This window comes from Prunus mume, linkage group LG5, assembly GCF_029339155.1.
Source record: "Prunus mume cultivar Tortuosa linkage group LG5, ASM2933915v1, whole genome shotgun sequence".
Classification (NCBI taxonomy): Eukaryota; Viridiplantae; Streptophyta; class Magnoliopsida; order Rosales; family Rosaceae; genus Prunus; species Prunus mume.
In genome coordinates, this window is record NC_142702.1 from 1,170,994 (window position 1) to 1,184,412 (window position 13,419).

Sequence of the window (13,419 nt, forward strand, 5' to 3'; positions counted from 1 at the left end):
TCCCAAATCCCCCTAAATAAAGACGTGTTGGGCTGGCTAGATGCATATATGTAAGTGTTTCACTTGGCTCTTTATCATCTTCGATAAAAAATGAAAGTTCCTCTCAGATTTATCCTAAATGAATTTCAACATAATCTTTTTATCAAAATAAGCCCACGGTGGCTGGATTTTCATAATCCACTTATCCAGAGATCAGTGATGCCGGTTTCCAAGGTGCTGCGAGGGCAATAATTAATATAAACGATAGACATTGGTGCAAAGATACGTACTCTTAATCACTTGCGCTGCAAACCCATTGCACAACTCTCATGGATTCAATATTGGCTATTTCAAGGAACATAAGTTAATGCTTCCAGATAAATTACCTGACATTAAAATGTACTCTTCCACGGCTAAGTTTGCTGGCATAAAATTACACCTAGTTCATCTCTGATTATTGGTGGACGGGTTTGAGGGAAAAACTCGAATACACACAATGTCAACTATTGTAATTTGCAACTCCTCTCAATTTCATACATCTTAAGAAATGCAGTCTGGCTGATCTTCTAGTTAATTAAGTTATGTGTGCACAGCTCATACCGGCTTGTGGCTTTTCAATCAGGCCAAGAAGAAGATAACATAGAAAACATAGTAAATTTCAACAGAAAACTTGCAATTGCAAACTTATCAGCTCCTGGAAAAGTACATAAATACCATGCTAGCAAGACAGTGAAATACCAACAGCAATAGAACAAGTTAGTTTCAGGCCTAACCATTTATCTAGCTACCATGGCCTTGAGATTTGTTCAATTGCTGATCATATTTGTACTGGCCCTGGCCACCTCCCAAAGGATCCTTGCAAATGATCCAGACATCCTTTTTGACTACATAGTCCCGCCAAATAACAAAGTTGATGCTAATTTCTTTACTTACACTGGATTCCGAGACATATTTGATGATGTTCCTGGAACCTTAAACGTAACGAAAGCTGCCTTGGCTGAGTTCCCTGCTCTTAACGGACAGAGTGTGTCGTACGCCATACTTAAATATCCTGCAAACGGGGGGGTGAACCCACCTCACATCCACCCTCGTGCTGCTGAGCTTTTGTTCCTTGTTGGTGGTTCCTTGGAAGTAGGTTTCGTGGACACGAAAAACGTTCTATATACTCAGAAGCTTAAAGTTGGAGACCTCTTTGTGTTTCCTAAGGGATTAGTCCATTACCAGTATAACTCAGATGCTAATTTACCAGCCTACGCCGTTTCAGCATTCGGAAGTGCAAATGCTGGAACGGTTTCAGTGCCTGTGTCTGTGTTTGGCACTGGAATTGATAATGCCATCCTAGCAAAATCATTCAAGACCGATGTTGGTACCGTTAAGAAGCTCAAGGCTGGCCTCACCACTCATAAATGATGGATTAACAAACCAACACCATAATCTTTGTCGTGGTTGTGTTCACACACCCTTCAGGTTATTAAACAAAAGCAATAAAGGGCCATCTAGTACTGCACCCTCTTTTTTTTTTTCAGTGTTAGCTTTGCTTTGAAAGCAAAATTTGATTACTTATGTTTTTGTTGTTAATCTATGCAGTTCTGCAGTTTTTATTATTATTATTGAATTATATATTTCCGTTCAGTAGAGTTTCTCTGGATCAAAACCTACATTTTAGAACAACTAAACCGGATTATGCAACAATTTCACCATGGAACCCCTGTCTACTTTCGTTCTGTCATAAGTATCTTCGGAATGATTTTCTCCCTAATACACTTATAGGCCAACTCAGTGTTCACTGTGTTTTAAATGGTTGACTTTGACCTCAACAGAGTCTAAAGAGATTCCCAAAGCAATAGCACACTACATGGAGGACAATTAGCAAGGAAAGGATTTTTTTGGCCTAAGCAAAACGTTTCTTATCTCAATGTTGCTAAAACTGAAGAGCGCTCAAAAGTAAGAGCAAAGACATATATAGACCTGTAGAAAAGACACTATTTCGTTTCAGGAATTGTTTACAACAAGATGTTCAATTTGTAATCTTTTACTGTTGGTTCACTATGATATACAGTGATTGAGTTTTTAAACTTGCATCTTTGATTTTGGCAGCGACATGATTTTGCACCCAAAAGTTTTCTTATTACAACTATTGATTAACCAAAATTAATAACAAAAAGGTAACATGTGAAAGGAGATACAATAAAAAAAAGCTAAAATTTATGAACCACAGTAGCAAATATACATTGTCCAAACTGACGGTGGATGAAACAACGACGGAGACAGAGTTAAGGAGATGATGAGAGGGTTGAAGAATTTGTAAATAGATTTGACTGCCTCAAACAGTGCCTTTATCTGGTCAAGCTATGTGTGGTAACCAAATTAAGTCAAAACCCTAGGTCAAATAATTCATTCCATTTGGGGATTATTTGACCTAATTGGGAATTAATCAACCTAATTGGGAGTTACTCAATTTAATTGGGGGTTACTCAATTAAATTGAAGACTACCTAATTGGGTTGAGAATTGATTCCTAATTCCTACCCCGATTCTCAATTAAATGAGGAGTTACCTAATTGAAATAGGATTTGATTTGATACCTACCACAATTAGGGATTTGATTTACCCTAATAAATCAAATCCCTAATTAATCAAATCAATTCCATAAAGGGGAGGAATAATTCCCTTCCATCTACGGAATTATTCCTCTGAAACCCTAGCCTCCAAGACCATTATAAAAGCATAGCCACACACAATGGTGGAGGTACGTCTAAATTCCTACTGAAACTCTGCAGAAATCATTTCTCACAAACCCTAGCCACCACTTTCTTTCTCTCCCTTACACAAGGCTCCGGCCACCACACACGGCTCCGGCCACCCGGTTTTCCTTGAAATACCTTACCTAACTTAGGCATCGGAGGGCCTTTGGCCAACACCCCCCGGGTGTGGTCCTTTTACTCCGATCTGTTTTGCAGGGAGAAAGAGAAGCGGAGAAGACGAAGGAATCTTTGACGAATATTCTCGTGGGGAAAATCATTCCCTCCAAATTGGTGCTTTCATTGAGAGCACGAGTTATACTCAACGCGTGCTCAAGGAATCCGTTCCTCTTATTTTCCAATCCACCGAAGCCTTCCAAACAACCATGGTTGGAAGCATGAAGATGAGAGGCAAAACCGCCGCGATGGCTACATCCGCGACGGCCCAAAGCCACTCTACCCACGGTCCCGCAATCGACATGGTGGCACCGCCACCTCTCACCACCGCACCGGCCACCGCCGCTGAATATGGTGGAACCTCTCATCAAGGTGGACTTGTTACCACCGCCGACTTAGGCCCGGTCTTGGAGCAACTTCAAGCGATCCCTTCATTGCCTCCACGCTCGACGCACGCTCCCGCGCACACCTCCAATGAAACCCTAGCCCGTGTGCAATTGGGCTCCACACACTTCTCTCCTTCTGATCCACGAAGTCAAGCAGACCTTAGTCTGAGAGTTGACCAACTAGCTCAGAGAATGGACGACCAAAGCGATCTGATGAGGCAACTCCTCCACCAAATCAGCTTGGCTCAAAACCTTGACCTTGGACAACTAGGCGAAGAGAGAAGGATGGACGAACGCACCGGCGACAGCTCAACGGGTACCCAGCAGGTCAAGCGGAGTAGGCAGACAAGGCGAGGACAACAACTTGATCCGCTTGCCGACATGTCACAGGCATCCGCAAGCCCCACTCGGCAGATTAAGTTCGAGGAACAACATGCGCGAGAGGCTAGGCCCACGACTTGACGTCCACGCCCGCTTGGGACCGCAGGGAAATGTACTTCAAAGGCTAGGCGCCCAGGGAGGACAATCAGACAACCATCGCAACGAGGGTCGTGAAGAAAGGCACTCAGCTGTCCACTCGCAGACGAATGTTCACGAGAGGCTACGTCCCCAGGGTGGTCAACCGGATAATCCTCACAATGAGGACCACGAGGAAGGACGCTCCGCTGCTCACTCACGAAGAGACGGCTCTCGTCGACAAGCTATGGAGAATCTCTCGCAAGCGCAGTCTACCAACACACCGCCTAGGCAGCGCAGACGAGAAGCGTCGACCTCGCAGACCCGGAGGAGGTCACCAACGTCGCCCGAATCGCGAAGGTCGCCAACATGATCGACCAGCAATGTGTATGGAGGACGTTGAAAGGCTTATGGATGACCGACTTCAAGGTCCGAAGACTGGTGGGAACCTCGACGATGCACTACGCAAGGAGATTGACCAGCAAACTCCACACCTTTCACCGCCAAAATCAAGCGGCTGCTCCCGGCGATTCTTCACACCTTCGTTTACACACTTCAAAGGGGACTCCGATCCCGAGAGTCACCTAAAACACTTCAAAAGTGTCATGATCCTCCACAAGGCCGGCGACGCGTTGATGTGCAAGGTATTAGTAGTGACCTTGCGAGGAGCAGCCCAAGATTGGTTCCACACCCTGCCATCTGGGTCGATCAACAGCTTCAAGGAGTTGGCTTACGTCTTCACCAAAGAGTACACCTCCTACCGGACGATCAAGAAGAACCCGACCACCTGTACAACCTGCGCAAGAAGTCCGACGAATCCCTTCGAGATTACATCAAGAGATTCAAAGCAGAAAAGGCCAACATTGTAGGATGTGACTACCGGATCACATCATCTGCCTTCAAGAAAGGCCTTCCAGCTGAACACGACTTGTATCGCGAGCTGACTATCACTCCCAGCCAAACTCTGGCAGAGGTCTACGCGACCACGGAACGCTACGCGCTCTGGAATGACGATCGAATCGCCGCAAAAAAGTCTACTAAGCAGGAAGATCAACCAACTAAGCGAGCAGGTCAAAGAAGCGATGGATTTAGCAACAAGAACAAGGATAAGCGCAAGTCACACCCACAAGGAGACGCTGCAGCAGGAGAGAACTACACCAAGTTCAGCATCCCCATACATCAAATCTTAGCCCAAGTGAAAAACAAACCTTGGGTAAGAAGACCGCCACCCTTGAAAGGAGATCCAGACAAGAGGGATACTAGCAAATACTGTGCCTTTCATGGGACACACGGGCACACTACCAACAACTGCCTCGCTTGGAAAGCACACCTTGAAGAACTCGTGAGATAAGGTCATTGCACGGAGTTCATCGCGAAGCGGCTATCCAGCGAATTGAAGATCGAGACACCGCCAAGGAACCACCCCGAGAAGGTCATAAGGATTAACACAATCCTAGCCGACGCCAAGGAGTCAGGGCTGACCAGCAAGGAAAAGAAGAGGAAGATCAAACAGGCCACTATGATCTTCCAAGTCTCGACTGGCCTTCTACCAGCAGAAGACGATCCTATAATCGGCTTCCAAAAGAAAGATCTGATCGGCCTCGACATGCCAATAATAATGCCTCTGCGTCAGCATTCAAATCGCGCGAGCCATGGTCGACCGAATCCATGCGAGCGAGGCGGCAGCCAATATCCTACAGTGGCGGTCATCCAGCAGATGGGCTTGGAGGCAAAAATCAACAAATCAGCCGGATCACGGACCGGCTTTAATGGTGCAACAACGGTTACCGTGGGAACGATAGACCTCGGACGTCTATTCTTCACCTGTAGTCTGCTTGCAAACATTCATGGCCATTGATGAGGTCTCACCCTACAACGTCATTCTGGGCAGGCCATGGATTGGCAAGATCAACGCCATCACCTTTGCCACACATCAGAAAATTCGGTACCCAATCTGGGGGCGGTGTCACCAAATCAACACGATCGTGCAATGGCGAGAAATGCTCCGCCAAGGGCTAAAGAAAAGCAAACAAGCACAATTCCTCTCTGTGAGCCGTGCGGATCAAGGAAGTTGAACAACCGAATCTTGCTATCTTATAGTAATCAAAGCGTCAGGACCAAGCCGAGGAAATCCGTCCAGAGGTCTTTCCAAGAAGGATGGAAACCGAGGAAGACGTTGAGTTAATACCCTTGGATCCTGATCAGCCGGACAAAAAAGCGTGGATCGGCTCGCGCCTAAGCCCGACGAGAAGAAGGAGCTTACCACATTCCTCCGAATAACAAAGATATGTTCACATGGTCGCCGTCGGACATGCCCGCATCGACCGAAAATCATCGCCACCGACTCTCGTCAACCCTACACGCAAGCCGGTGGCGCAAAAGAGACGCAACCGCACCCGAGCGAGTCGCTATCATCGGCCGAGATTAACAAACTTCTAGCTGCCGACTTTATTGAGGAGGTCTCCTACTCAGAGTGGCTTGCCAACGTGGTTCTAGTAGCAAAACAAGAGAAGGGCAAGTGGAGAGTCTGTGTCGATTACACTGATCTCAACAAAGCATGCCCAAAAGACAACTTCCCATTGCCGAGGATCGACCAACTCATGGATTCCACTTCAGGCAATCAGTGCTCAGCTTCATGGATGCTTACTCCGGCTATAACCAAATCTTGATGCACACGGATGATAAGGCGAAAACTTCTTTCATCATCGAGATAGGGACCTACTGCTACAAGGTCATGCCCTTTGGGCTGAAGAACGCCGGAGCAACCTACCAAAGGCTGGTGAACAAAATCTTCAAGGAGCAGATCGGTAAAACTATGGAGGTGTACGTGGACGACATGCTGGTCAAGGCCCCAAAACGTGCAGATCACCTCAAAAACCTCATTGAGGCATTCAGCCTGCTCCGCCAGTATCGCATGAAGTTGAACCCAAGTAAATGCACATTTGGTGTATCCTCCGGCCGATTCTTGGGATACTTAGTCACACAACGAGGTATCGAGGCACACCCACGTCAAATCAAAGCCATTCTCGAGATGAAGTCGCCTTCCACAGTGAAGGAAATACAAAGTCTGACGGGCAGAGCAGCGGCCCTCAACCGATTCCTCTCGAGATCAACCGACAAGTGCAAACCATTCTTCAAAGCTTTGAAGAAAGGACAAAGAGACAAATGGGATGAGGAGTGCGAAGTAGCTTTCCAGAGTTTGAAGACTTATCTCACTTCACCACCCCTGCTCTCAAAGCCAGTCCTTGGTGAGGACTTGTTCGTGTACCTGGCAGTGTCCAACTCACCGGTGTCATTCGGCTCTTATTCGAGAAGAGTGGGGCCCAACATCCGGTATTCTACACGTCAAAAGCTCTCCTCGATGCAGAGACTCGTTACCCAAAATTGGAGGCTACGACCCTACTACCAAGCTCATCGAGTCATCGTCATGACTGACTTTCCTTTGAGATCAATCCTGCACACCACGCTTCTCGACTCATGAAGTGGGCTATAGAGCTAAGCCAATATGACCTCATCTACCGGCCAAAAGCTGCAATAAAAGCCAAGGCTTTAGCAGACTTCGTGATAGAGTTCACCCCATCAGCCGAAGAAGAGAAATTGGTCAACAAAAATAAAGAAAATTCAAGAGCAGATGGGACCTCCCATTGGACCTAGCCAACTTGGAGACACGTGGCGATTGCGGGTAGACGGGCGTCAAACCAAAAAGGAGCCTGGAGCGAGTGTCGTCATCATCACCGGAACCTTGTTGGAGCAAGCTATCACGCTTGGCTTCCCGGCCTCGAACAACGAGGCAGAATACGAGGCACTCGCCGGCCTAAGCTTGGCGAAGGAACTCGCAATTAAGAAGCTAGCCATTTACTCAGATTCCCAGCTGATCGCGAATCAAGCCTCAGGTGAATACATGGCAAAGCACCCAAGGATGATCTTGTACCTTGACAAAGTCCAGGAGCTGTTGAAGGCATTTCCTACCTTCACCATCCAACAGTACCCCGGGCAGAGAACGCACATGCAGATGCACTAGCCGTCTAGGGTCAGCGTTGGATACCCAGTTCAGACGCTCCATCCCGGTTGAACACCTTGACCAGCCAAGCATTGAAGAAGTAAAGCCAATCGACACCATGCAAATTGACAAGGACCCCAGCTGGCAAGACCCCATCATTGACTACTTAGCGAATGGAAACCTACCCGCGGACAAGTCCGAGGCTAGGAAGGTCCAACGGAAGGCCGCGAGATACTACATGCACGACAACAAGCTCATCCGCAGATCATACTCCGGCCCTCATCTCACCTGCATAAGGTACCCTCAAACACTTGAGGTCCTCTGCAAAATTCACGGCGGCGAGTGTGGCAACCACTATAGGGCAGATTACTCGCTGGAAGGCTCTAAACACAGGCTACTGGCCTACCATGAGCCACGACTCCACCGAATATGTCAAGAAATGTGATCGCTACCAGCGATACAAGCCGATTCCTAACTTTCCTGCCGAAGTCTACCATTCATGCAATGGGTCATTAACTTAGTGGGACTCTTGCCACCCGTGCCCGCCAAGAAGGACATGATGATCATCGCCACCGACTACTTTACTAAATTGATCAACGCCGAAGCTTTATCCTCTATTAAAGAAGCCGATGTGGAGCAATTCATCTGGAGAAACATCATCTGCTGGTTTGGTTGCCCACAATCGCTCGTTACCGACAACCGCTCACGTTCATTGGCGAGCATGATCACCGCAAAAGCGATGCGCCCATAAGCAGCATCCTTCGGGAGACGCAACCCGTAAAAGCGTCCTAAGGGAGACGCAGGTGCGCCAGAATTTCTTAAAAGGAGGTCTCTATGCCTTCGCGGAAGTATCCGAGTTCCTATCCGTTTCCTAAGGGAGGCGAGGATAGATACGCGATTGCCCATAAGCGCGTCCTAAGGGAGACGCGGGCGGCGACCAAAGCGTCGCTTCGGGAGACGCGGCCCGTAAAAGCGTCCTAAGGAGGACGCGGTGCGCCAGAATTTCTTAAAAGGAGGTCTCCATACCTTGCGGGAAGTATCCGGTTCCTATCCGTTTCCTAAGGGAGGCGGGATAGACACGCGCGATTGCCCATAAGCGGCGTCCTAAGGGAGACGCAGGCGGCGACCAAAGCGTCGCCGGGAGACGCGAGCCCGTAAAAAGCGTCCTAAGGGAGACGCAGTGCGCCAGAATTTCTTAAAGGAGGTCTCCATGCCTTGCGGGAAGTATCCGTGTTCCTATCCGTTTCCTAAGGGGCGAGATAGACACACGATTGCCCATAATCGGCGTCCGGGAGACGCAGGCGGCGACCAAGGCATCCTAAGGGATGTGCGAATCGCCGGAGCCTCTTAAGGGGCCTGGCGCCGCCAACTTCCTAAGGGATGTGCGAATACGCGGAGCTTAGGGGGCCCGGCCGCCAACTTCCTAAGGGATGTGCGAGGACACGCCGAGCCTCTTAAGGGGGCCCTGCGCCGCCAACTTCCTAAGGGATATGCAGGACACGCCGGAGCCTCTTAAGGGGGGCCCTGGCACTCGCCAACTTCCTAAGGGAAACCATCCTAAGGGATGTGCAGGACACGCCCGAAGCCTCTTAAAGGAGGCCCTGGCGCTCGCCAACTTCCTAAGGGAAACATCCTAACGGATGTGCAAGACATGCCCGGAGCCTCTTAAGGGGGGCCCTGGCACTCGCCAACTTCCTAAGGGAAATCATCCTAAGGGATGTGCAGGACACGCCCGGAGTCCCTCAAGAGGGACCCTAGCACTCGCCAACTTCCTAAGAGAAAAACATCATACAAGATGTGCAGAATACGCTCGGAATCCCCCAAAGGGAACCCTATCACTCATAAATCTCCAAAGAAGAAGTGCAATCAAGATAGAAGCTGATTACTTAATAGTTCACAAGTCGATATGCAAATCGAAAGTTGAGAATAACAACTGAAATTTCCATAGCAAGCTGACCAACCGACCAAGTTCAACAAAAGGAAGAAGGTTAAAAAAAACCATTTGTTCTAAACAAGAAAGCAGACTACAAAAGATGAAAAGAAATAAAGAAAACTTCATCTACTCCGAGGCGCCAGCAGGACACCTCTGAGTTCTGACCTCTTCGACATTCGCTGATCGTTATGCCTTGGCAAGATCCTGATGCCTGCTCCATAGCATCTGCCATCATCTCATCTCTGCATTCACTCTTGTGCTCAAAACGGAAGTAGGCATCTTTTTGACTAACCAAGCCAGGGTAGAAGAGGGCAACAATGCACGAGTTTCGCATAGCTTTAGCAACAAGAACCACTCCTTTTTGAAGCAGATGAAATGTGGCTTCCCTTTGTTTTTCCAAGGAAAGGCTCGAGAATGTGCCAAGATCGCCGGCCTGACAGATGTGATCGACCAACTCAGCCAGAAGGACGGGTTTTATACGAAGTTCGTCTTGAGCAGATCAAACACACATGCATCCTCTACAGGGCTAGACTTGTTCGCCTTCGGATCAACCGCCGACGCAGAAGAAGAACTCTTCACCCAGGCAGATGACTCTCTCATCTTCTTAGCCTCCGCCAACCTCACTTCCAAATGAGACGACTTGAACTTCGAGGAGGAATGTCTACATCTCTTTGACGCTTGGCAGAACTAGATCGGGCACAAGTTTCCTTACAAAGCAGATCATGGTTTTCAAGCTTGTCAGCAGGAGGCTCGGGCAGAATACCTCGAACATAGTTCATACCACCAACCTTCGTGCTATCTCCTCCCACGAGATGTTTGGCCCTGGCAGATGATGGTAGAGCAGACCCCACTTGAGTCTTCTTAGCAGAAGGGAACCTTGGCTTCTTCCTCAATAGAGACACATTCTCTACCTGCGAAGGAGTAGCTTCATCTCTTGAAGACTTGGCAGCAACCTTTCTCTTTGGGGGAGATTCAGCAGAACACTCCTCCTGCCCAACTGGCAGATCATCAGAATCTGGACCATTCGCTCATCTCTCAACATCCGAGTAGGGGCAGACCACCACCTCCTCTACTCAGGAGCCCAGGTCCACGAAGGAAGCCCGATTCATTGGACAACCCAACGGAGTATTTACATCTCCTACATGCCACCACGCGCCATGCAGAAGCTGGGGGGCATTTGTGGTAACCAAATTAAGTCAAAACCCTAGGTCAAATAATTCATTCCATTTGGGGATTATTTGACCTAATTGGGAATTAATCAACCTAATTGGGAGTTACTCAATTTAATTGGGGGTTACTCAATTAAATTGAAGACTACCTAATTGGGTTGAGAATTGATTCCTAATTCCTACCCCGATTCTCAATTAAATGAGGAGTTACCTAATTGAAATAGGATTTGATTTGATACCTACCACAATTAGGGATTTGATTTACCCTAATAAATCAAATCCCTAATTAATCAAATCAATTCCATAAAGGGGAGGAATAATTCCCTTCCATCTACGGAATTATTCCTCTGAAACCCTAGCCTCCAAGACCATTATAAAAGCATAGCCACACACAATGGTGGAGGTACGTCTAAATTCCTACTGAAACTCTGCAGAAATCATTTCTCACAAACCCTAGCCACCACTTTCTTTCTCTCCCTTACACAAGGCTCCGGCCACCACACACGGCTCCGGCCACCCGGTTTTCCTTGAAATACCTTACCTAACTTAGGCATCGGAGGGCCTTTGGCCAACACCCCCCGGGTGTGGTCCTTTTACTCCGATCTGTTTTGCAGGGAGAAAGAGAAGCGGAGAAGACGAAGGAATCTTTGACGAATATTCTCGTGGGGAAAATCATTCCCTCCACTATGTAACACCTACAAGCCTGAGCCTTCAGCTCAAACTAGCTCTTTCTCTTTATGTATACTGAGGAGGGGGTTTGTGATAACATAATTAAAGAACAATTATAAGGACTGAGACATCAAGGCAGGAATTATAATATGGATTCAATATTGGCTATTTCAAGGAACATAAGTTAATGCTTCCAGATAATTACCTGACATTAAAAATTACTTTTTCACAGATTAGTTTGCTGGCATAAAATTCCACCTAGTTTATCTCTGTTAAACCAAAGCAAATTATAGTCATTTGATAGGCCCTGCTTGGATTCACATGCCAGATTGTGGCTATTCTATTGTACACTTTGCTGTCATGCATGCTGGATGATGGAGAGAAACAAGACATATACAAAGTCAATTGTTGTCATCTGCAACTCCTCTCAATTTCATACATCTTAAGAAATTCAGTCGAGCTGATATTCTAGTTAATTAACTTATGTGTGCACAGCTCATACTGGCTTGTGTCTTTTCAATCAGGCCAAGAAGAAGATAACAAAGAAACAACATAGTAAATTCCAACAGAAAACTGGCAATTGCAAACTTATCAGCTCCTGGAAAAGTATACAAATACCATGTTAGCAAGACAGTGAAATACAAACAGCAATAGAACAAGTTAGTTTCAGGCCTAACCATTTATCTAGCTACCATGGCCTTGAGATTTGTTCAATTTATGATCATATGTGTACTAGCCCTGGCCACCTACAAAAGGGTCCTTGCAAGTGATCCCGACATCCTTTCCTACTACATAGTCCAGGAAAATAACAAAGTTGATGCTAATTCCTCTACTTACACTGGATTCCGGGACATATTCGATGATGTTCCTGGAACCTTAAACATAATGAAAGCTGCCTTGGCTGAGTTCCCTGCTCTTAATGGACAGAATGTGTCGTACGCCATGCTTAAATATCCTGCGAACGAGGACTCCTCTGATTGGAAAGAATTCGTCCTTGATCTCAACTCTTTGATTGGGCAAAATCCGAATAGAATCTTCAATTGCTTCATATTAATTCTGGATATTTTAGCACTCAATTGAAAATTTGCTTCCCAAATAAAAAGATATTTAGAATATTTCATTATTCTTGGCTTCTTCTTCTTACTCCCTCTAACAATATAAATGTTTCTCTCTAGAAACTTCAACTGATTGACAAAATCAACCAGATTCTTAGCAACCTTCCAAGTGAAAACATTAATGTCCATAAAATCGGTCTTGAGACAAATTTTCTCAATTTTGATTTCTTCACTGTTCTGATCAGTGAATTTGTTATCAAAATTGCTTCGAACGCCCAAACAATCTTCATCCTCACACCCACCCTCACGCCGCTGAACTTCTATTCCTTGTCTGTTCCTTGGAAGTAGGGTTCGTGGACACCAAAAACGTTCTATATACTCAGAAGCTTAAAGTTGAAGACCTATTTGTGTTTCCTAAGGGATTAGTCCATTGCCAGTATAACTCATATGCTAATTTACCAGCCTATGCTGATTCAGCATTCGGAAGTGCAAATGCTGGAACAGTTTCAGTGCTTATATATATGTTTGTGTTTGGCACTGGAATTGATAATGCCATCCTAGCGAAATCATTGAAGACTGATGTTGGTACCAAAAGAAGCTCAAGGCTGGCCTCACCACTCATAAATGAGGGATTAATGCACCCCAACACCGTAATCTTTGTCTTGGTTATGTTCACACGCCCTTCAGATTATTAGACAAAGACAATAAAGGGCCATATACTGCACTGCACCCCCTTTTTTTTTCAGTGTTAGTGGATAAGCAAAATTTGATTAATTATATTTTTGTTGTTGATCTATGCAGTTCTGCACTTTAATTTTTTATGAAATTATATATTTCCATTCACTAGAGTTTCTC

The 13,419-nt window shown here is 46.4% G+C and overlaps 1 protein-coding gene and 1 pseudogene across 1 annotated transcript; both read left to right on the top strand.

Moving 5' to 3' along the window:
* The first annotated feature begins 768 nt into the window (after positions 1-768).
* LOC103330912 (putative germin-like protein 9-2) lies at positions 769-1,389 on the top strand. The gene has a single exon (XM_008233518.2). The coding sequence runs from the start codon at positions 769-771 to the stop codon at positions 1,387-1,389; it is 621 nt and encodes a 206-aa protein (XP_008231740.2).
* A 10,837-nt stretch (positions 1,390-12,226) lies between these two features.
* LOC103330911 (putative germin-like protein 9-2) lies at positions 12,227-13,192 on the top strand (annotated as a pseudogene).
* The last annotated feature ends 227 nt before the right edge of the window (positions 13,193-13,419 follow it).

Coding starts and splice junctions, on each gene's coding strand:
- LOC103330912 (XM_008233518.2), top strand. CDS start 769: ATGGCCTTGAGATTTGTTCAATTGCTGATCATATTTGTACTGGCCCTG.